Raw genomic sequence first — 24,213 nt, 5'->3', positions numbered from 1 at the left:
CAGCGCCGGTATTTTTAAAGAGCTAAGTGCACCGGGTGTTGGAGTGCTGGATGACATCTAGTGGGCGCCTTCTCACGAAAAAGCTCTTGAACCGAACCCCCTCTTTCTTATGCTCTCAAGGGCTGTCGGGGTTGCGTTTTAGTGGGCCGGGGTGGACGTGTGTCTGGGCCGGGAGGGAGGGCATCAAGTTAAAGGGTCTTTGGGACATCAACGGGTTCCTAGCGTTTGGAGGCGAGCTGATCCTCCGTGCAGGAGGTGACTCCGGCCCGCTCTCACCTACGGTGTCCCGCGCCAGGCGGGGGGAGACTCAAAGTCCGCTTTTAGAGGAACGCGAGCCAGGAAGGGTGGGCCGAGGCGGAGAGAGGAAGGCCGAGGGAGGAGTCGAGGAGACGTCGCGGCGGGCGGGCGGTCCCCGACGAGGCCCTGATTTCCGCGTCCCGGCCTCCGGCTGCGAGGCCTGCTCACTATGGCGGGTATGGACCCCGGCCTGGCCGTCCCCGTGTGGCTGGCCGAGGACGACCTGGGCTGCATCATCTGTCAAGGGCTGCTTACCAGGCCCGCCACGCTGCCCTGCGGCCACAGCTTCTGCCGCGACTGCCTGAAGGACCTGTGGGCCGCGGGCAGCGCCAGCACCCCTCGCTCCTGCCCCACCTGCCGGGAGAGCACCCCGGCGCCGCTGCGCCTGCGGAAGAACACGCTGCTGCAGGAGCTGGTGGACAAGTACAGCCAGGCGCGGCGCGAGCTGGGGGCGGGCCCTGACGCCGGCCCCGCCCCCGCCCCCGCCCAGGGACGCGCCCTTGGCCCCGCGCGTGCGCCTGCGCCCCCGCGTCGCGCCGCCCAGCTGCCGGTAGGAAGGTGCAACGCGCTCCCCCCGCGCCCCACCGCGCCCCGCGCGTGCGCGCGACCCACAGTGTGCCCCCCTGACCCGGCTTGCCTGCTGTCTCGCCGGGCCGCTGTCACTCTGTGCACTCCCGCTCTTGGGAGAGTTGCCCTAAGTATGAAGAAGCTGGGGTGGGGGGAACCCCAGTTTCCTGACATCCCACCAGCCTGGCTGCTCCTTGGCACATTCCCACTCCTTTCCAGTCTTACCGCTGTCTCTTTGAACGTTCTTATACCGGGGTAAGATAGAGCACAAAATTAGCCATTTCAGCCGTTTTTATGTGTACAATTAAGTGCCATTCGTTATATTCTCAGTGATGTGCAGCTCTCACTCTGCACCGATTAAGCAGTAACTTCTCATTCCAACTCCCTGCAGCCCCTGGTAACCTCCAGTTTTCTGTCCTCTGATTTGCCCACTCTAGATATTTAATGTAAGTGGAATCCTATAATATTTGTCCCTTTGTGTCTGCCTTCTTCCACTTACCGTAATGTTTTCAGGGTTCATTCATGTTGTAGCATGCACCTGAATTTTATTCCCTTTTGTGGCTGAATCGGATCTCATTGTATGGATGTACCACATTGGGTTTATTCATACACTGTTGGGCATTCGGATTGTTTCCGCCTTCTGGTGACTGTGAGCGATGCATTGAACATTGGTGTGCAAGTAACCAAGTCCTTTTCAGTTCTTTCGGGGAAATAACCTAGGAGTGGACTCGGTGAGTGGTATAGGAGTTCTATGTTCAGCATACTGTGGAACACAGCTAAACCATTTTCCACAGCATCTACGACATTTTACATTTCCACCAGCAGAATTGGAGTTGCGGATTTTTCCACATCCTTGCCAATACTTAACTATTCATGATATTTTGATTCCCCCCTCCTACCACTTTGTTTTTTAGGATAGCCTTCCCATTAGGAGTGAAGTGTTTTGCCATTGCGGTTTTGATCTGCATTTCTCTGAGGATTGATAGTGTTGACTGACTACCTTTTCACGTGCTTATTGCTCATTTTTATATCTTCATGAGAGAAATGTTTATTCAGGTCCTTTGACTATTTTTAAAAACGGGGTTGTCTTTTTCTTGTTGAGGTTTTTTTTTTTTTTTTTTTTTTTTTTTTTTTAGGATTTTATTTATTTATTTGAGATAGAGATTAAGGGAATGAATGGGAGGAGGGGCAGAGGGAGAAGCAGACTCCCTGCAGAGCCCAGTGCCCAGACTGGATTCCAGGACCCTGGGATCATGACCTGAGCCCAGGGCACTACTTAACCGACTGAGCCACCCAGGTGCCCTTTCTTGTTGAGTTTTAGGAAATCTTTATAAATTCTGGATACTAAACCCTTATCAGATATATGGCTTGCAAATATAGTCTCCCATCTTATGGGTTGCCTTTTACTTATGGATTACCTTTTACTTTGGTGTCCTTTGATGCATAAGAATTTTAAGTTCTGCTGATGTCCCGTTTATCTGTTTCTTCTTTTATTTCTCTTCTGGCGTCATATCTAAATCCAGTGTCGAATTTTGAGTTCATAAAGATTTTTGCCCATGTTTTCTCTTAAGAGTTTTATGGTAGGGGCGCCTGGGTGGCTCAGTGGGTTAAAGCCTCTGCCTTCAGCTCAGGTCATGATCCCAGGCTCTCTGCTCAGCGGGGGGCCTGCTTCCTCCTCTCTCTCTGCCTGCCTCTCTGCCTACTCGTGATCTCTGTCAAATAAATAAAATCTAAAAAAAAAAGAGTTTTATGGTAATAAGTCTTATATTTAGGTTGGTGATTCATTCTGGGTTAATGTTTCTATATGGCATGAGGTAGGGGTCCAACTTTATTCTTTTGCATGTGGAAATCTAGCTGTCCCAGCACCGTTTGTCGAAGAGACTGTTCTCCAGTGAATGGATTTGGCATCCTTGTAAAAAGTCAGTTGGCGGGGCGCCTGGGTGACTCAGTGGGTTAAGCCTCTGCCTTCGGCTCAGGTCATGGTCTCAGGGTCCTGGGATCAAGCCCCGCTTCGGGCTCTCTGCTCAACGGGAAGCCTGCTTCCTCCCTCTCTCTCTCTGCCTGCCTCTCTGCCTACTTGTGATCTCTGCCTTTAAAAAAAAAAAAAAAAGTCGGTTGGCCATAGATGAATAGGCTTATTTCTGGACTCCTAATTCTGTTCCTTTGGTTTTTCGATTTATCCTTAGGTCAGTCCCACATTGTTTTGATTACTATGGCTTCATAGTAAATTTTGAAATCAGAAACTGTAAGTCCATCTGACTGTGTTCTTCTTTTTCAAGATTGTTTTGGACCTTCAGGGCCCCTGCAATTCCATATGAATTTGAAGATGATGTTATCATTCTGCAAAGAAGGCTGTTGGAATTTTGAGAGGGATTGCATTGAATGTGAAGGTCATCTTGGGTATGACATCTTTAACAATATTAAGTCTTCTTCCCAAAAACATTAAGTGTCTTTGCATGTATTTAGGTCTTTTAAACTTTCTTTTAGTTCCAAAAAGTTTCTGTAGGTTCCAAAAATAAAAGCCCTTTCATCTCCTTGGCTTAATTTATTCCTAGACATTTTACTCGTTTAGGTGCTGCTAAAAATGGAATTGCTTCCTTAATTTCCTTTTTGGATAGTTCACTGCAGGTGTATAAAAACACACTTCCTTTTGGGTGCTGATCTTGTGCCCTTCAACTTTGCTGAATTCATTTACTTGCTCTAGTAGCTTTCTTGTGGATTCTTTAGGATTTTATTTATAAGGTCATGTCCTATGTGAATAGAGATCATCTTACTTCTTTTCCAATTGGGATGCCTTTTATTTCTTGTTTAATTCATCTGGCTAAAATTTCCAGTACAATGTTGGGTAGCAGAACTGACATCAGGCATGCTTGTTTTGTTCCCTATCTTAGGCTTTCAATCTTTCGCCATTAATTATGATGTTAATTGTGGGTTTTTCATAAGTTCCCTTTATTGTGTTGAGGAAGTTCCTTTCTATTCCTGGTTTTCTGAGTGTGTGTGTGTTGTTGTCATTGTTGTTTTTTATCATGAAAGGTGTAAGATCTTGTCAAATGCCTTTTCTGCATCAATTGAAATGATTGTGTGTGTATGTGTGTGTGTGTTTCTTTCATTCTGTTATTATGGTATATCAGATTGGTTGTTTTTTCTTAAATTGAACCACCTTCCATTCTTGGGATAAATTCCGTGTGGTCATGCTGTGTTATCCTTTTAATATACTGTTGGGTTTAATTTGCTAGTATTTTGTTAAGGATTTCTACATCAATTTTCATAAGGGATATCGATCTGTAATTTTCCTTTTTTAAAAATTTTCTTTTATTTTTTCAGTGTTCAAAGAGTCATTGTTTATATACCACGCCCAGTGCTCCATGCAATATGTGCCCTCCTTAATACCCACCACCAGGCTTACCCAACCTCCCTACTCCCCTCCCCTCCAAAGTGTCTGTAATTTTCTTGTGATGTGTTTATCTAGCTTTGGCATCAGGATAATGCTGGCCTGAGGAGTTAGGAAGTGTTCCATCCTCTTCAACGATCTGGAAGAGTTTGAGAAGGATCGGTGTTAATTCTTCTTTAAGTATTTGGTAGAATTCACCAGTGAAGCCATCTGGTCCTGGACTTTTCTTTGTTGGGGTTTTGGTTACTGGTTCAATCTCTTTATTTGTTACACCTCTGTTGCGATTTTCTATTTCTTTTTGAGTCAGTTTAGGTAATTTGTGCTTCTAGGAATTTATGCATTTCAGGTAGGTTATCTAATGTGTTGGCATACAAAGTTCATAATAATCTCTTAAATTTTATTCTGTGAGGTCAGGTGTGATGTCTCCAGTTTACTTTCTGATTTTAGTTAATTCATGTCTCCTCTCCCCCCCATCTCTTCTTTTTAAAATTAACATGTAATGTATTATTTGTTTCAGTGGTATAGGTCTATGATTAATTAGTTGTACACAACACCCAGCACTCACCACAACACATACCTTTCCGTTGTCCATCACTCAGTCACCTTATCCCCCCAGCAACCCTCAGTTTGTTTCCTAACGTTAAGAGTCTCTTATGGTTTGTCTCCCTCTCCGGTTTCGTCCTATTTCATTTTTTCCTCTCTTCCCCCATGATCCTCTGCCTTGTTTCTTAAATTCCTCATATCAGTGAGATCATATGATAATTGTCTTTCTCTGACTGACTCATTTCACTTAGTATAATACCCTCTAGTTCCATCCATGTTGTTGCAAATGGTAAGATTTCAAATTTTGATGGCTGCATAATATTCCAGTGTGTGTGTGTGTGTGTGTGTGTGTGTGTGCGCGCACCACATCTTCTTTATCCATTTATCTGTCAGTGTACAGGTAGGCTCCTTCCATAGTTTGGCTATTGTGGACATTGCTGCTATAAACATTGGGGTACAGGTGCTCCTTCGGATCACTACATTTATATCTTTGGGGTAAATACCCAGTAGTGCAATTGCTGGGTGGTAGGGTAGCTCTGTTTTCAACTTTTTGAGGAACCTCCATGCTGTTTTCCAGAGTGGCTGCTTCAGCTTGCATTCCCATCCTCTCTTTTTCTTTATCAGTCAAGCTAAAGATTCATAGAGTTTGTTGATTTTTTTTCAAAGAATCAACTTTTTTTTTTTAAGATTTTATTTATTTATTTGACAGAGATCACAACTAGGCAGAGAGAGAGGAAGAAGCAGGCTCCCCGCCAAGCAGAGAGCCCGACACGGGTCTCAATCCCAGGACCCTGGGATCATGACCCAAGCTGAAAGCTGAGGCTTTAACCCACTGAGCCACCCAGGCGCCCCCAAAGAACCAACTTTTGTTTCATTGATTCTATTGTTTTTACATTCTCCATTTTATTTATGTCCAATAATTTTTATTATTTCCTTCCTTCGGTTAGCTTTGGGTTTTGTTTGCCCTTTTTTCCCCTAGTTCCTTAAGGTATAAATTTAAGTGATTGATTTGAGATCTTTCTTCTTCCACTTTTTTTTAAAGATATACTTATTTATTTGTTTTTAATTTATTTATCAGAGAGAGAGGGCACAAACGGGGTGGGGGGAGGTGGCAGGCAGAGGGAGAGGGAGGAGCAGGCTCCCTGCTGAGCAAGGAGCCTGATGAAGGCTTGATACCAGGACCCTGGGATCATGACCTGAGCTGAAGGCAGAGGCTTTAACCCACTGAGCCACCCAGGCGTCCCCCCCTGTAATATTCTTAAACAGAGTTGAGATCACATTGTATAACCAGGTTATATCATCTTTTTTTGTTGTTTTAATTAATTAATAGAATTTGTTTTTTAGAGTAGTTCTAAGTTTACAGAAGATTGAGCAGATAGCATGGCAAGTCTCCATATGCCCCCCACAGTTTGCCCTATTATTAACATCTTGCATTAGTGTGGTACGTTTGTTGCAACTGATGAATCAATGTTAATACATTATTCACTAAAATCCATAGTTGAGCTTTGTATAGTGGCTGTATTGTAGCCAATGAGATTTGTCCAAGACGTGATTATTGCCAATTGAAACTAAAACTCACAGTTGATATTAGGGTTCACTCTGTGTTGTACAGTTCTTTTTTTTTTTAAATTTTTATTTATTTATTTGACAGATAGAGATCACAAGTAGGGAGAGAAGCAGGCAGAGAGAGAGAGAAGGAAGCAGGCTCCCCGCCAAGCAGAGAGCCCGATGCGGGACTCGATCCCAGGACCCCGAGATCATGACCTGAGCTGAAGGCAGCAGCTTAAACCACTGAGCCACCCAGGCGCCCCCAGTTCTTTTTTTTAATCACTTTTTTAAAAAGATTTTATTTATTTATTTGACAGAGAGAGAGATCACAAGTAGGCAGAGAGGCAGGCAGAGAGAAGGCGGAAGCAGGTTCCCTACCGAGCAGAGAGCCTGATGCGGGGCTCGATCCCAGGACCCTGGGACCATGACCTGAGCCGAAGGCCCATGGTAACCCACTGAGCCACCAGGCGCCCCTCTTGTACAGTTCTATAGGTTTTGACAAACTCATAATATCATGCAACTACGGTTATGGTGTCCTACAGTTTTACTGCCCTGAAAATCCCCTGTGGGATTTTCTTCGTACCTTCACCCCAACCCCTGGCAACTGCTGATCTTTTTATTGTCTCTTTAATTTTGTTTTTTTTCCAGAATGTCATATAGTTAGAATCATACAATTTCTGGACTTTCTGTGTAGTATTCTTTCACTAAACAAAATTATGGTTTGTGGCTTGGTAGCCCATTTCTTTTTATTTCTGGAAAATATTCCATTACACAAATGTACCACAATCTATCCATTCACCTTCTGATGGGACTTCCATTTTTTGGAATTGGAATTGGATTGGTTGCTTCCATTTTTTTTATGATAATGATTAAAATTGTTTTCTTCTTTTTTATTATAAATACAACATTGTCCCTTAGGTCTTTAAAACTCTTCGCTAATGTTGCTTATGGTGACTGAATATACTTCCCATTGGCTGTTAAGTAAAAACGATTGTTTTTAGATGGCAGGATATTGGATGATTTAAAACATTCCTTCTTTCTCATGCTCTGCAATTTTTTTTAGAGTTTATTTTTTTATTTGAGAGAGAGAGAACGAGCAGGGGGAGGAGCAGAGGGAGAGGGACAAGCAGGTCCCCCCACCACTCAGTGGGAAGTCCGACGCGGGGCTCGATCCCAGAACCCTGACATGAGCTGAGCTGAAATCAGATGCTTAACCAACTAAGCCACCCAGGTGCCCCTCATGCTTTGCACCGGCCTAAACATCCCCAGAACCTATTTACTACTCTTGAGCTCCTTGGAGATGTCTCTGATCTAAACTCGCTGCAATGAGTGTGCATTCCTTTAATGAATAGAAAAAACAATGTACTTATTCTTTTAAGTTTTTAATTTGCCCCAGCACCAGGATAAGGGCTCCTTTCTTCAGTTCCAGCCACCTGAATATTTAGGAATGGGGCCTGGAAATTTAAGAGTAAATGGTGTGACCAGTGGTCGGCTACCTCCCTCTCAAAAATAGCCCAGTTATGGCTTCCAGAACACATGCTATTTTGAGGGACATCAGGCTTCTTCGAGATACAGAAGGTCCTGGGTCAATTCCAGTTTTTGAGGTCCTAGCATGATTTTAAAAATGTAAAATGTCAAAACGTTATAAAAACTCTGGTTTATTGACAGTTGGTTGGTGAACATACTGTATTTCTGTGACTCTGTATAGAACCCCTTTTGGCGGGAACGCAGTGTTCGCCATTGAAGTCTGGGCCCCGCCTTCCTCTGATGAGTCTGGAAGTTGTTGCCAGAATGTTGGCTGCAGAACTTCCACTCCCAGCCAGGCAGCTGAGCAGATCAAGGTCTTCAAGTGGGGTTGTGTAGCTCTCTAGTCTGAGGGTCCCTTTAAATGGGCAAGAGGTAGGGGCGCCTGGCTGGCTCAGTTGGAGGAAGACCGTGGGACTCCTGATGCGTACCCCCGGTCAGCATCTCTGCTCTGACTTCTGTTCAGAATGAGCCCACAGGTCCCTTTAGGCTTCGTTTTCACCCCCAGCATCCCAGCCTGGGGATGGGCTCTGGTTCCCTGGTATAGCCACCGGACAGTCAGCAGGCATGCAAAAGGTTTGGGACATCTACCTCCTTGTCCTCTGAACATTTTTGTCACTCTGTTGCCTGCTTCCTTTATGCAGTGTTGACAGCCCCCTCTGTCGAGAGCTGGGTCCTGGGTCCAGCTTTGGGTTCTGCTTTCTTCTTTTAAAGGCCGCGGCACAGAAGAGAATCATAGAAGTTGTGCGTGAGCTGGCAGAGTTGGCAGAACAGCTCGTAGACGTTGTCAGGAGTCTTCAGAGTCAAAGGGACGTCCCTGAATCCGGACCAGACAACGAAAGGAGCTCCCCGAGCATGAGCATGGTAAGCTCAGCCTGGAGAGGAAGGCGGGAAAGCGTGAGCCGGGGACGGGGCTAGGGACAGCTTCCAGCTGGAGCCACGGGAATATGTTGGGAGTTGAAGGATGCAATAAGTCTTCATCTTTTACCATTTTCTTACTGTCACACATGGATGACCGGAAGTGCGATGCTTGAGGTGAGGTAGGGGAGCTTCCGGTGGGCCAGGTTTCCATCCTTATCTCTGCATCTAACCAGCTCTGAGATTCCCCAGGAATGTCTGTGCAAATCCTGCAGACAGTCTAGTCTCCGTCTTCACTGACCTTTCCTCAGCCTTTGACCACAACCTCATTCCTGAAGCTTTCTTTTCCTTTAGCTTCTAGGACCAGGGGTCTTCTGAACTTACCCTCTTTCTCTGGCTGCTCCTTCCCCACCTGTCTTGCAGGCTCACTCTCTTTTCCTCTCCTCAGCAACAAAATGCCCAAATCCCTCAAGGCTGAGTGGTACATCCCTTTCTCTTTCCCGCTGAGTGGTTTTCCCCACACCATGGCTTTAATTACTGCCCTGTCCGCAAGCACAGCTCCAGCCTGGACCCCTCTCTGAGCTGTGGTCTGCTGTCTTCCTTCTCACCTTTCCCTCTTGCTTTCTCAGAGGTACTTCCCAAACTGTTTCTCCGCTGGGAGTTCCTGTCTCAGTGACTGGCCCTAAGGGCACAACCTGGGAATCATGTCACCCCCTCCCTCACCGGCCTAAACATCCCCAGAACCTATTTACTACTCTTGAGATCCTTGGAGATGTCTCTGATCCAAGCCTCTGATCATTTCTTTCTTTTTTTTTTTTAAAGATTTTATTTATTTATTTGAGAGAGAGTGAGTAAGAGAGAGAACACAAGCCATGGATGGAGGAGCAGAGGCAGAGGGAGAAGCAGGCCCCCTACAGAGCAGGAAGCCTGAGGAGGCAGGGCTCTGTCCCAGGACCCTGAGACCATGACCTGAGCAGAAGGCAGCTGCTTAAACGACTGAGCCACTCAGGCGTCCCAAGCCTCTGATCATTTCTTGCCTGGATTGCTGCAATAATTAATTACTCCACTCTGTTCCCACTGGTCTGCTCTCCTTGTGGTTGTCAGAGTGACCGTCTCAAACATAAATCTGATTTACAACATCTCCCGTGACATCCGCTTGTGTGGGATTATGCCCAAATCCTACAGGGCCCTGCAGGACTCCCTCCCTGTCTGCCCACCCCCTCTTCAAGCCACAGCCACTTTGGCCTCTATCAGTCCCTCTAGAGTGTCATGCTTCTTCCCACCACAGGGTGCACTCCAAGGAATATTCTTCTTTCGCCCTGTCACCTAGATAACCCCTGCTCATCCTTCAGACCCCAGCGGGATCATCCCTTTCCTGGAGAAACCTTCACTGATTTCCTCGAACAAGTCCTGCTATTAGAGGCTCTTAAAATTCCACCTGCGGCAGTTACCACAGCTTGCAACTTGATAAGGATGGGTGCCATCATTTATTCATGTCTGTTTTCCCTCTTCCCTGCCTCAGACTCTAAGCTTCATTAGGGTAGAGACCTTGATGACTTTCATTCTTTTGTTCACTCTTGTATCTCCAGGCCCGCAAAGTGCTTGCCACATAGTAAGTGCTCAGCAAATACCAAGGAGTCTTCAAGGGCTGCAGGGTGTTGTGGGGAGGAAAGCCTGAGAGTCTGACTTTCACACTTGACATTGCATTCGTCTGATGTGAGGACTAAAACAGCTCTGGTCTGGTCAAGTGCTCAAGCGGTGGGAAAATGCAGGATGATAAAATTCACCGTAGGGATTTAGTTCACTCCTATGAACTCTAACTTCTTTTGCAAAAAGGGGATAACCAACTTACCTTGGAAGGTTGTTATACAAATTAGAAGTAAGCCACGGGAAGTACTCTGTCCGTGGTGCCTGCTACTTTACTCTTGGTAAGAAGAGTGGAAAATTGAGTTTGCAGAGTTGGGAAGGAATGTCAGGGGCCACAGGTGGCAAGGTGGGAGCAGATGAGAGGCTGTGTTGGGGAATAACAGGACCTGAGGTTAAAGAAAGTCAGGGAGCATGTGCTGGCAGCCCCAGAGAGCTGGGAGAGCCTGGATGCCCAGCCAGATGTCTGTGCCGGCTCTTGAGAGGGGAGATGATAGAATGATAACCTTCTGGGGAAGATTATTCTGGCCTCTGTAGCTGATCTTGGTGACTATCTGTATTATTTATTTTGTAAAGCCCCTAGAGGATGGGTTTGCAAACTTTTTAAGATATTACCTAAGAAATCCATATTCATTATAGAAAATATTAGAAAATGCATAGCGGTTTAAAGAAAACAAAGGAACATCTTCCGTAACCCCACCACCCAGAAATAACCACCCTTTAATATTTTTCCTGCACGATGTGTTCTTCCAAACTGCTTTCAAGGCATATAGTTTGAGGGCCTAATTATGTTTTTAAAAATCTGTGAGGAGGTAAGTAGAAAATTATAGATGGCAGAATTAGAATATATTATTTGATGCACAACTTAGGAGACTTTAATTATTTAATTTGTTTTTAATGATCCATCAATAGTCTTCTTCTGGTGAGATGGATCTTTCCTTGGTTTCTTCAAAACCAATGACTTCCAATATACCTGAGAGAAAACCAAGAGACATTCTGCATGACCTAGAAGAAATCCAGAAGAAATTACGGGAAAACTTCACAGGGAAAGAGCCCCTTGAAGAACAGATGCAGGGTGAGTTGGTTTTACTGGGTGAAAGAGGATTGGGGCCCCTGGGTGGCTCAGTTGGTAAAGCAACTGTCTTCAGCTCGGGCCATAATCCTGGAGTCCCAGGATCGAGTACTGCTTCGGGCTCCCTGTTCAACAGGGAGTCTGCTTCTCCCTCTGACCCTACCCCCCTCTCTTCCTCTCTCTCATTCTCTCAAATAAATAAAAAAATACAATCTTAAAAAAAAAAAAGAAAGGATTAAATATGGAAGTTGGAGGAAATTACCAAAACAATGACAAATGGTTTTGTGGGGTTTTTTAATTAACTTATAATGTATTATTGGTTTCAGGGGTACAGGTCTGTGAATCATCAGTCTTACACAATTCACAGCACTCACCATAGCACATATCCTCCCCCATGTCCATAACCCAGCCTCCCTAGCCCCCCAGCAACCCTCAGTTTGTTTCCTGAGATTAAGAGTCTCTCATCGTTTGTCCCCCTCCTGATCCCATCTTGGTTCATTTTTTCTCTTCCCTCCCCCCCACAACCCTCCGCCCTGCCTCTCAAATTCCTCATATCAGAGAGATCGATAATTGTCTTTCTCTGGTTGACTTATTTCACTTAGCATAATACCCTCTAGTTCCATCCATGTTATTGCAGATGGCAAGATTTTGGGTTTTTTGATGGCTGCATAGTATTCCATTGTATATATACACCACATCTTCTTTATCCATTCATCTGTTGATGGACGTCTAGGTTCTTTCCATAGTTTGGCTGTTGTGGACTTTGCTGCTATAAACTTTTGGGTGCATATGCCCCTTTGGCTCCCTACACTTGTATCTTTAGGGTAAATACCCAGCAGTGCAACTGCTGGGTCCTAGGGTAGCTCTATTTTCAACTTTTTGAGGAACCTCCATACTGTTTTCCAGAGTGGTTGCACCAGCTTGCATTCCCACCAACAGTGTAGGAGGGTTCCCCTTTCTCTGCATCCTCTCCAACACCTGTCATTTCCTGACTTATTTTTAGAATGGATTTGAATTTTGGGGCTAGGATCCCAGAGCCCAGCTGTGTTATCCCTGTGCTATTGTTAATGAGGACGGGGTGGGCGGAGGTGTTTTTGCGCCTGGATATATGTTTTGGATTTGGCTAGAGGTATGATGTCACCTAGGCTTTTTAAAGGTAGAAACTCATTTTCTAAGACCTCTATATCCAGAACCTAGAACTGATTTTGCTGCTCTGAGGAGATTCAGAAACAGACTGCTTTTTATGTTTAAGTATTAAATGTCTTTGTTTACAAAGCATGTTACTTTGTAAATTGTCCTTGATAAGTTCTGTTAAAATGTCATCTCTGGTGGGTATGCTAATGGTAACAGTAACAATGCAGAGAAAAACCTCTCTGTCCTGACTTCAGAGGTTCTGTATTATAACCGTCTTCACAGCTGACCCTCAGATACAAGCTCTGGGCTCCCTCCTTTCTGCCTCCTGCTCTCGCCACTGTCAGCTTTATATATTTTAGAGACATATTGCTTATAACTATTTTTATGTTTTAAATGATGTTGCTCTGCTTAAAAAGTTATTTTTTATTTAGGTGGAGAGACATGATCTCTTGGGAAAAGTTTCTCAAGGAATCAAGTTAGAGCACGGTTTATTAGTTGTTCCAAAACCTGAGAAATAACATGCCCTCTTGGCTCCTGTGCACCCCTAAATTTAGACTGGGTTCCTTAGTGATCTTAGTTGCTTAAACAAATTTAAAATCAATATTTAGGTGCGCCTGGCTGGCTCAGTCAGTAGAGAATGCCACTCTTGATCTCAGGGTTGTGAGGTTTTTTTTTTTTTTTTTAAAGATTTTATTTATTTATTTGACAGAGAGAGATCACAAGTAGGCAGAGAGGCAAGCAGAGAGAGTGAGAGGGAAGCAGGCTCCCTGCCGAGCAGAGAGCCCGATGCGGGACTCGATCCCAGGACCCTGAGATCATGACCTGAGCCGAAGGCAGTGGCCTAAACCACTGAGCCACCCAGGCGCCCAGGGTTGTGAGTTTAAGCTCCACATTGGGTGCAGAGAGTACTAAGAAATAAAATCTTTAAGGGGCGCCTGGGTGGCTCAGTGGGTTAAAGCCTCTGCCTTTGGCTCAGGTCATGATCCCGGGGTCCTGGAATCAAGCCCCGCATTGGGCTCTCTGCTCGGCGGGGATCTCTGCTCAGCGGAGACCCTGTTTCCTCCTCTCTCTCTCTCTCTGTCTACTTGTGATCTCTGTATGTCAAATAAATAAATAAAAAATCTTCAAAAAAAAAAAAAAGAAATAAAATCTTTAAATAAATAAATAAATAAAATTATTTTTAGATTTTGGGGTTAAATTTGAAATTTTAAATTCAGGGGCGGCTGGGTGGCTCAGTCGGTTAAGCGGCTGCCTTCGGCTCAGGTCATGATCCCAGGGTCCTGGGATCGGGTCCCTCACCGGGCTCCTTGATCAGCAGGAAACCTGCTTCTCCCTCTGCCTGCCCCACCCCCTTCTTGTACTCTTGTCTCTCTCTCTCTCTCACAAATAAATAAATAAAATCTTAAAAAAAAAAAAAAAGAAAATTTAAATTCAGAAATCTAAACAAAATAAAAGCATACAGTGAAGGTCTCTTTCCCATCCTTGTCCCATTTTCCTATTGCCCTGTCTCAGTTAACCGTTTGTATTAGTTTCTTGAGTGCCCATTCAGAATTTATTTATGGAAGTTAGCAGTTTAAATAAACCACTGATGGAGGAGGAAGGGCGGTGGTCGTGGGTGTTCTGGGTGTTAGGGTGCTGTGATCCCCTGAAACTGTAATTTATTTGATAGATAGGCACCTCACACTTACTTCCTGTGTAGCTGGCACTCTGCTTGGTGCTTCGAACATAAAGATGAACAAGGTCTCTATGGGGAAGGAGGTTAGAGCTTATGGGGGAAACAGGCAGTTAAAAAAAGTCTATGGTGAGAACATGAGTCTGCACATACCTGAGCTGGGAGTTGTGCCTGATCCAAGTCTGCCCCTAAAAAAATGTGGGAGGAAATGCGATGAAGCAGACAAGCCGTGTTCCCTGACCATGATGTTTGGGTACCTTGTATTTGCCTTTTGTTTGTTTGTTTATTTGTTATTTTGATGCCGCTTTTTCCCCTTCCCGGTTTTCTGAACCCTTAGTGGAACTCCAGGAAGCTCCCCATTCTGCTTCATGCCCGCTGCCTGGCCAGAGCCACCCAGCCCCCGAGAGGGCCTCCCGGTTTGCTCAGTGTAAGTATGTGGCCTGCGGACACTTGGGGCTGGGCCTGCCCGTCCCCCTCCCTGCTGCTGGGTCTGTTCCTTGGCTCACAAGGGGATCTGATTACCAAGACAAATGTTGAAGACTCCCAAATCCCAGGCTATGCTGAGTGGGATTCCAAGACAACTTCCTGAAAGAGGCCTAATGCGGAAGTAAATATTAAGATGGAAAAGGGGTGTTGTGATGAGAACAGCACCAGGGATGTGTACAGAAAACTGCAAGTGGACCTACCAGTTTTAATGCCAGTGTGAGTAAACGTTATCACACCCAAAGATACAAAGCTGCCTTTTTGTGGGGTGCCTGGGTGGCTCAGTCAGCTAAGCGACTGCTTTCAACTCAGGTCAGGATCCCAGGGTTCTGGGATGGAGCCCCCCTGCATCAGGGTCCCTGTTCAGAGGGGAGTCTGCCTCCCTCCGTCCCTCTCCCCCTCCTCCTCCATTTCCCCCTGCTCCTGCTCTGGTTCTCTTTCAAATAAATGAATAAAATCTTTAAAAACAAAAAAGCCCAAAGCCGCATTTTGCTTTTAAATTGAGCCCATCATATCCTTGCTCTTTTCCTCAGGGGCCATCAGTCCGACCTTTGACCTTCGCAGCCACTCCTGCAGCCTGAAGGTGTCCAAGGATGGCCTGGCGGTGACTGTGTCTCACTGCCCACAGACCCATCTCTGGAGTCATGAGAGGTTTGTGACCTGCCAGGCCTTATGCTCCCAGGCCTTTTCTTCTGGACGACAGTACTGGGAAGTGGACACTCAGCATTGCAGCCACTGGGCAGTTGGGGTGGCTTCCTGGGGGATGAAGCGTACCCAGATCCTGGGAAGGACCAGCGACTCCTGCTGTATAGAGTGGAAGGGGACGGGCCAGCTCTCTGCATGGCACATGGTCGAGGAGACTGTCCTCGGCTCAGACAGACCTACGGTGGTGGGCATCTGGTTGGATCTGGAGGAGGGAAAACTTGCCTTCTATTCAGTGGCTAATCAGGAGAAGCTTATATATGAGTGCCCGGCCCCAGCCTCCTCTCCTCTGCACCCTGCCTTTTGGCTCTATGGCTTAAATCCTGGAAACTCTCTGACTATAAGGCCAGTAAATGTGTAAAGTTTTGCGGGATGTCAGGACCTGGTGGTCCTGGCCTTTCAAACCAGGCCCTTGACAACAGTCCCACTTCCGGAGTTAATGGGTGCGCTGCGAAGGGCTAACTGCAGGCCTGGGATGGGCAGACTGCACATTCCCGAGAGAGCTTGGGCCCTTGACTGGCTCCTGGGAGGCAACCCCTAAGCCATTGGGGTATCCTGGCTGATAAGTGTGTTTTTGTTTACCGTGGCCTTGGGCCAGGAGGTATCAGCTTGACCTCTGGAGGGGCTGGAGACTAAGGCCTGCCCCTGTGACTGACCCGGGAAAAGCCCTGGGCAGCACGGCTTGGAGGAGCTTCTCTGGTTGGGAGTCTCCTTGTACATTGTCACACATTGTCACTAGGAGAATTCACATTGTCCTTGTGACTCCACGGGGAAGGAGAGTTGGTGTCTCTTGGCTTGTGTCCCATGTGCCTTTTTCTCCCACTGATTTTAATCTGTATCCTTTTACTGTAATAAACTGTAGCCAAACTACCATGGCTGTGTTGAGCTCTCTGGGTCCTTCTAGGGAATTGCTGAACCTGGGAGTGGTCTTAGGGACCTCCCCCCCAACATGGGGCAGGTTATCCATTGCCGTGGAATACTACTACCATGAATGCAGTGGTTTCAAACAGCACGTGGTTATTAGCTCAGTTCCCGTGCACCAGGCACAGTTTGACGACCAGCCTCACCAGCTACAGTCAAGGGGTGACCTAGGGCCATGGCGGCATCTGTAGCTCAAGTGGGGAAGGCTCTTCTTCCAAACTCACATGGTTGTTGGCGGCGTTCAGTGCCCTATGGGCTGCCAGGTGGAGGGCCTCGGTTTCTTGCTGGCTGTTGGCTGCTGGCCACCCTCGTTCCTTGCCCCATGAGCCTCTGGAACGTAGCTGCTTACATCCTCAAAGCCAAAGAGGAAGAGGAGATCTCCTAGCCCAATGAGCATTAGGTCTTGTATAATGTAATCACACAAACATACTCACATACATCCTGTGGCTTTTGCCTTATTCTGTTGGTTAGAAACATGCCACAGGTCCTGCTCATGCTCGCTTGACAGGGAGGGATTAGGGAAGGGGAGGTATACCAGGAGGTTGGGGGCATGGGGGGCCCCTTACAGTGTGGCCAGCACTGCATGTCATTTCATACTCAATTCCCCTGTTTCTAAAAACCGTTTTATTACATAGCAGAACAGATACAGAAAACTCCATAAAACACATGTGGAATATAACGAATTATTCTAAACACCCATATTAACTACCCTTCAGGTCAAGAAATAAAACCTTCCTATGCCCCCACAGAAGTTCCTTCCTGTGCCTTATCTTAATCCCATAACCCTGCTTCTGCCTGAAAGGAATCTGACTTTTACAGTAATCACTTCCTTAAAATCTCTTTAGAGTTTTAGCACCCAAATATGCACCCTAACCACAAGTCTTAACCATGTTAAAAAAAAAAAAAAAGGATATGTCTTTTTCTTAACTGCTTTATTGAGATATAATTTACATACTATAAAATTCAGTTATTTAAAGTATATGGATCGGGCGACCCCTGGGTGGCTCAGTTGGTTGAGAAACCAACTCTTGATTTCAGCTCAGGTCATGATCCCAGCCAGGGTCCTGGGATAGAGCCCCACATGGGCCTATTCCCTTGGCAGGGAGCCTGCTTAAAGACTCTCTTTCCCTCCCCCTCCACCCACTCTTCTTCTATTTCTCCGTCTCTCAAATAAACAAATATGTAAAGCTTTAAAAAGAAAGAATACATAAATAAAGTGTACAGATTGGGGCACCTGGCAGATGGACTCAGTCGGTAGTGTGCAACTCTTGATCTTGGAGTTGTGAGTTCAAGCCCTGTGGTGGGTGTAAAGATTACTTAAATAACTTTAAAGACATGGGTGCCTGAGTGGCTCAGTTGGTTAAGCGGCTGCCTTTGGCTTGGGTCATGATCCCAGAGTCCTGGGATCCAGCCCTGCTCAGCAGGGAGCCTGCTTCTCCCTCTGTCCCTGCTTGTATTCCCTCTCTCACACTCTCTCTCAGTCAAATAAATAAATAAAGTCTTTAAAAGAAGAAGAAAGAAGAAGAAGAAGCAGAAGCAGCAGCAGCAACAGCCCGGACAGGGGTCAGTGGTTTGCCTAGAACTGGTCAGCTAGCAGAGCAGAGACTGGCCCAGTTTTCCCTCTCTCGAGTCTCTAACTATAATACCCTCTGATAAGGCCCTATATCGAGCCAGGAGCTGGCTTTCCACTGATGGCACACAGCTAGCCCTGGAGCAACAAGGTACTCTTCTTTTCTGGTTGTTGGTGGTAGCCGTTCTCAGTTGAGAATAGTATAATGGCTTCGGGTTGTCTGAGTAAGGACAAGACCTCTCTCTTTGTGCCAGCTGACCTTTAAAAGGCTCTCTGTTCTCATTTCCTGCATCGTGGAGCTTTTATCTTCTCACCCAGAGTCACCTTGATGTTTGCCCTTTAAAAGTACCAAGACCGAGGAGCACCTGGATGGCTCAGTCCTTGGGGGTTTGCGTTCAGCTCAGGTCATAATCCCAGGGTCCTGGAATTGAGCCCTGCATCAGGCTCCCTTCTCAGCAGGAACCCTGCTTTTCCCTCTCCACTCCCGCCGCTTGTGTTCCCTCTCTCGCTATCTCTCTCTGTCATAAATAAATAAAATCTTTAGGGGCGCTGGGTGGCTCAGTGGCTTAAGCCTCTGCCTTCAGCTCAGGTCATGATCTCTGGGTCCTGGGATCGGCCCAGCATCGGGCTCTCTGCTCAGCAGGGAGCCTGCTTTCCTCTCTCAGCCTGCCTCTCTACCTATTTGTGATCTCTCTCTGTCAAATAAATAAAAAAAATAAAATCTTTTTTAAAAAATCTTTTAAAAAATTTAAAAAAAAATCAAAGTACTAAGATTGAGAATTCAGAGCCCAGGGTTTTTAGCATCTTGAGGTGCTTTGGTTAAATACCATCCTATCTGGTGGTTTGAATAATGGGGCCTCTGTGAGCATGGGGTTTGTTGCCTCACCACGTGATTTCTCCAACCCAAAGCAGAAGCATAAGAGTCAGAGAGGTAGAGAATGAAGGTTAGTACTCTGCTTCTTTGCTTTTGCCTTGAGCTTTCGGTCCGCAAGTCAGCCTTCCAGGACACTGTGGAAAGTGGTACCCTTCCTCAAAAGAAACAAAACAAAAATCCTCCAGAATAGAAACAATGAAGCTAAAATGCCAGTGAGTGAAGGACCTCTCACTTGGATCTACACTATGTGGGGGAAGAAATCATCCACAAATGGATCAGGCTGGAAAGACTTCCTGTGGGGACACAAAGGCTCATGGGAAGAGCACCAAGGACTCTTGAGGCAGCTTCTCACCTTGTCTGCTGATGTTTCTCTCAAAAGCTTATGTTTTCTTGTAGGCTTATCTCTGTGACGTGCTTTTCTCTGGGAGTCAGGGAGAAGGGAGTAATGTTAACAACAACGGCCACCTCTGTCTATTTCTTCTCTCTCTTCCCTTCCACCTCACAGACACTCTTTACCTTCTGGGGAAGAGGCACCTACTGGAGGAAGGCATGGTTGTTCCCATTATTGGGGTCCAGGGCTTTGGGTTCCTAGAAGAACCCCCTACCAACCAGGAAGCCACCACCTTCCTAGGCTCACAGCAACCTCTCATACAATTACATCTTTCTGTCCCTTAATTTTTCTCCCTCCAATACATTTTTTTTTCTGGAAAAGTTGAATCTGAAGACTTTATCTCCCAGCTCATTGCAGAAACAAGCCAGGAAAAGCAACAATGCTGCTCCTTGGAGATACCTCAAGCCCTTTTGCTGTGGTTAAAGGAAAAAATCCCTTCCCTGGGGGCACTTGGGACTTTTGACAGGAAGAGAGAATTTTCCTTCCTATATGCTCCGTTCCATCATTCCCCACTGCCGCCTAAGCCCTCAGCCCCAAACCCAAATTCATCCTCATTCGTAATTGCTCAATTTGGGGTTTGTGTGTTTGAGTCCCACATTGGGTGAAGAGATTACTTCAAAATAAAATATTAAGAAAAACAAATCACTCAAAACCCTAGGCACTGCGTGATTTCGTGTCCTTCCAGAGGAGTCTTCTTTAATTATAATGAGGATTTTGTTGAAGATTTGTTCTGATTTGGGGTTTACCTCCTAACCAGCCGTAGGCTTTCTCAGGCCACTGTTTCCCAAGCTTCAGTCTTCTTTGTGCCACGATTCTTGTCACACTTGCCTATCTCCTGCACCATGTTTTACTTACTATTTTTTTTCCTAAACCAACTCACTAACCCCCCTCAGGTACATTAATTTCAAAAGGAAACTTTAAAAAAATGATGTAGGCATCAGAATCCTGTGTCTTAAATAAAGTGGTAACCCTAAATATATGTTTCATGGAAAACCAAAACATGGTGAGCGGCTTGGTTCTGTCCTATAAGGCTCTGAATCGGAGGCTTGTTCTGGAGCTGGCTTGTGTGTGTTCTCTCTCTCGTTCTCTTTCTCTCGTGCACGTGCCCACGCACACAGAAGGAGATTAACGGGTGTTATAGATTTACTGAGGCTTTCATCCTGACTTAATTAGGATAGAAACGGAAAAGGGAAAAACATTCTGGCTACAGAGGCCACCATTTCAAGTGTCCCCGCACCATCTACAATGACCTCGTTCCACAACTTAAGGTAACGTGGCTCTGAGAGATGGTGCACTATGGAAGACTGTGTCTTCCCTCCCTGCTCAGGGGAGTCTTTTCACCTTTATTTTTCAAAATTAATACCTCCTGAGGAGAAAGTCTTAAACCTTTGTTCAGGACACAGTGTCTTAGAGTTACCCCCAGGATCTTTTCTTCACCACCTTCTGGACAATTAGCACCAAGTTGTGACCCTGGCTTCTGCTTACTCGAATTTTCCTGGGCCCCTCTGCTTCCCTCTGCATCTACTCTGGTTCAGACTCGAATCACTGCTCTGATGGATTATTTTGATTTGAGCCCCTCTGTCTCTACTCAGAACCCCCTTCCCCTCTGTTCTCATTCTGCTAACGCGAGTTCCCCCGAACACAAAATCAGATGTCACTCCTCCACCTCTAACTCCCCCGGGGGCTCCCCAGTGCTTCCAGCAGAAAGTTCCAGTTCCTGCCTCTACTCTTCCCCACCTCTAGCTCCATTTCCTGTCATCCTGCCCCACACACCCTCCACCCCAGCCACTTTGCTTTGTGTCACATCATGTACTTTCGTGAATCCGGTCTACTTCCCCTGTAGTGTCCCCCCCACTGCCCACCTTGTCCAGAGGGAGATCTCAGTTGAAAACGGTGCACAACATGTTTAGATCCGATCAAAGCAGACCCGCTAATAGTAGGAGTTATCAGGAAGGCCCCTCGGGCTAAAACCATGGTATTTTTCCCTAGGAGATCTCTAGGGATATTTGCCTGCTTGCTGGGTTAAGGCATGGTGTGGCCCGGGGGTCATCTGTTAACACCGTTGGGTAGGAAGAGCAGACTACCAGAGGAATGCGAAACAGTCACATCTAAAGATTTGGATGATGAGATGTCACTTCTTGTGGAAGGTTTTTGAAAGGGTACAAAGAATGACTTGGAGGATTCTGGTGATGAGATGGGCGCCTAAAGACGCACTGCTTTGTCTATACTAAACCGGTGTTGTTCGTTACTGTGCTCCTGGCGCTGAGCACAGAGCCTCACCCATGGTGGGGACAGTAAATACTTGTTAAATGACTTCAGTAATATGGTAGCCTATATTAGCGTCTCAAAGCATTGCTATTCTTCTAAATATTTCTTTTTTAATTTTTTTTTTTTTAGATTTTATTTATTTGAGAAGGAGTGAGAGAGAGAGAGAGAGAAAACAGTGGCAGGGAGGGGAAGGGAGCAGGGAGTATGACGTAGGGCTCAATCCCAGGACCCCGGGATCATGACCTGAGCCAAAGGCAGATGTCCAACAAACTGAGCCACCCAGGTGCCTCTCTCCTAAATATTTCTGTTAATTTTATTTTTAAAATATAATTATTAAATTAACCTTGACATTTTACAAAAGATGGTTGTACTAAAAATTAATTCATGATCTTTTTTAAAAAATTTATTTATTTGACAGAGAGAGAGAGATCACATTAGGCAGAGAGGCAGGCAGAGAGAGTGGGGGAAGTAGGCTCCCTGCTGAGCAAAGCCCAATTCGGGGACTTGATCCCAGGACCCTGGGATCATGACCTGAGCCAAAGGCAGAGGCTTAACCCACTGAGCCACCCAGGTGCCCAAAAGTTCTAATAATTTTATGCCATACTTAATTTTTCCACTATAATTGTATGCTTTTCCATTTTTAACTGTTGTGCAATGTTCCTCTAAATAGAATATGTATAGGTATATATATTTTTCTTCTTTTGAATTATTTTCTTGGGATATATTTAATTGTCATGATTTCTTTGCAGAAATAAAGAGAAATTATAAATTTACTATTCTATGGAATTTTTTGTTTTGCAGAAATAGACTGTGGCCTAAAAATTTCTGAGAATCACTGGTCAATATTGCAAAGGTTTTAATGTCTTTACAGTGATCAAAAGTTATATTTAAAAAAATTTTAAAAACATTATATTAAGTGCATTTTTGCCTTTTGGAGTTTATAATTTGAGTGGGCAGTCTAATCAGTTTGCCCTTGGAAAAATGACACATGTCAGCAAATGAATTCCAAATTAAAAAATGCAGTGAATGATGATATGTGAGCCTGAACTATGTGTTAAACAATGTGATAAATGTATTTTATCTGGATTTTATTTAATCATCAAAAGAGCCCTATGGGGGCGCCTGGATGGCTCAGTGGGTTAAAGCCTCTGCCTTCGGCTCAGGTCATGATCTCAGGGTCCTGGGATCGAGCCCCACATCAGGCTCCCTGCTCCTCAGGGAGCCTGCTTCCTCCTTTCTCTCTGCCTGCCTCTCTGCCTAGTTGTGATTTCTCTCTGTCAAAAAAAAAAAAAAAAAAAAGTATCCAGTACTTCAATACTTAAAACATCCATTCTTTTTCCAAAAGTAAAGAGAACCTGATGAGTTACAGAGAAGTTAAAAGCATTTATATGCTGCAGAGTGGAGGATTTTTTTTTTTTAGTATAGTTTGACACACAGTGTTATATTAGTTTCAAGGGTACAACACAGTGATTCCACAACCCTGTAAATTATGCTGTGTTAATAGATGAGGGTCCTATGTGGAAAAATTGCCTTTCAACATGGTTAGTTTTCAAATGTCTTTTAATAAGTAATTGTGCTGAGTGACAGACCTTCAAACCCAGTCAAGCAAACAGAATCCGTGTCCTCTAGAGACCCATCCATGTGACGACGCAGAGGACATGGATGTTTGAACAATGAACCAAGAGCAAGTGCACTGGAAGGCAAGATTAACTATTTACTCTGTATCTAGGCTTTGGACTTTTCCGTTCAGAGCCAGATTGACAGGAAAAGGAAGAAGTCTTCCTGGACAGAACAGGAGACAAAAATGAAGTATGAGTGGACGATGAATATTACTTTGGGTTTAAACGTGAGAGCCCAGAGATAAAAGGATCTGAGGAGTGGGACCAATGCCAGTCCGAGTCTGACTTGGCCTCCTGCCCAGGACTGTGGCTAATTCACGAATCAGAGGCCAGCCTCTTGGTTCCACCCAATGTCAGTCATATTCTACCCACTGGCCCTGGGTGTTTCACTGTCCTGGGATGTAGAGAGAGGCTGTGTGGCAAGTTCCTTCTTTGACAGACATAAAAGATGGATCCTGGGGCGCCTGGGTGGCTCAGTGGGTTAAAGCCTCTGCCTTCGGCTCAGGTCATGATCTCAGGGTCCTGGGATCGAGCCCCGCATCGGGTTCTCTGCTCAGCGGGAAGCCTGCTTCCTCCTCTCTCTCTGCCTGCCTCTCTGCCTGCTTGTGATTTCTGTCTGTCAAATCAATAAAATATTTAAAAAAAAAAAAAAAGATGGATCCTAGGGGCGCCTGGGTGGCTTAGTGGGTTAAGCCTCTGCCTTCTGCTCAGGTCATGATCTTGGGGTCCTGGGATTGAGCCCCACATCGGGCTCTCTGCTCAGCAGGGAGCCTGCTTCCCTCCCCCCACACCCCTGCCTGTGATTCCTGTCTGTCAAATAAATAAATAAAATCTTAAAAAACAAAAAACAAAAAACAAAAGATGGATCCTGTTATCTCCTGGCAAAAGTACTTTGTTCAGACCTCCCTATGTACCCTGCACAGTTGAGGGGGCAGGAAGTTTGTCTTGTGATGGTAGAGCTCCTTCCTAGCAGTGTTCTGGAGGAAAATTCCAACAGGGCCTTCTAGATTCCAATCTGTCCTCTTAGCTCTATCCAATATACTTAATACACAATAATCAATCTGTAATATCCCAACAGTAAATTCCACTGCCAACAGCTCCATTCCCTGGCTTGTGTTTTGCTGCAGTGTGGCAT

General features: G+C 45.6%; 1 protein-coding gene across 2 annotated transcripts; it reads left to right on the top strand.

Moving 5' to 3' along the window:
* RNF135 (ring finger protein 135) lies at window positions 1-16,306 on the top strand. 2 transcript variants are annotated; one of them, XM_045983763.1, is made up of 5 exons: window positions 4-847; window positions 8,585-8,734; window positions 11,285-11,447; window positions 14,588-14,677; window positions 15,267-16,306. In XM_045983763.1, the coding sequence occupies exons 1-5, from the start codon at window positions 467-469 to the stop codon at window positions 15,794-15,796; spliced, it is 1,314 nt and encodes a 437-aa protein (XP_045839719.1). In that variant the 5' UTR covers window positions 4-466; the 3' UTR covers window positions 15,797-16,306. The 2 variants fall into 2 exon arrangements, with proteins under 2 accessions (XP_045839720.1, XP_045839719.1); XM_045983764.1 differs by lacking the exon at window positions 14,588-14,677 and having other exon boundaries at window positions 1-847.
* The last annotated feature ends 7,907 nt before the right edge of the window (window positions 16,307-24,213 follow it).

This window comes from Meles meles, chromosome 18 (assembly GCF_922984935.1).
Source record: "Meles meles chromosome 18, mMelMel3.1 paternal haplotype, whole genome shotgun sequence".
NCBI classification, from domain to species: Eukaryota; Metazoa; Chordata; class Mammalia; order Carnivora; family Mustelidae; genus Meles; species Meles meles.
This window is presented reverse-complemented; position numbering and strand designations above follow the sequence as displayed.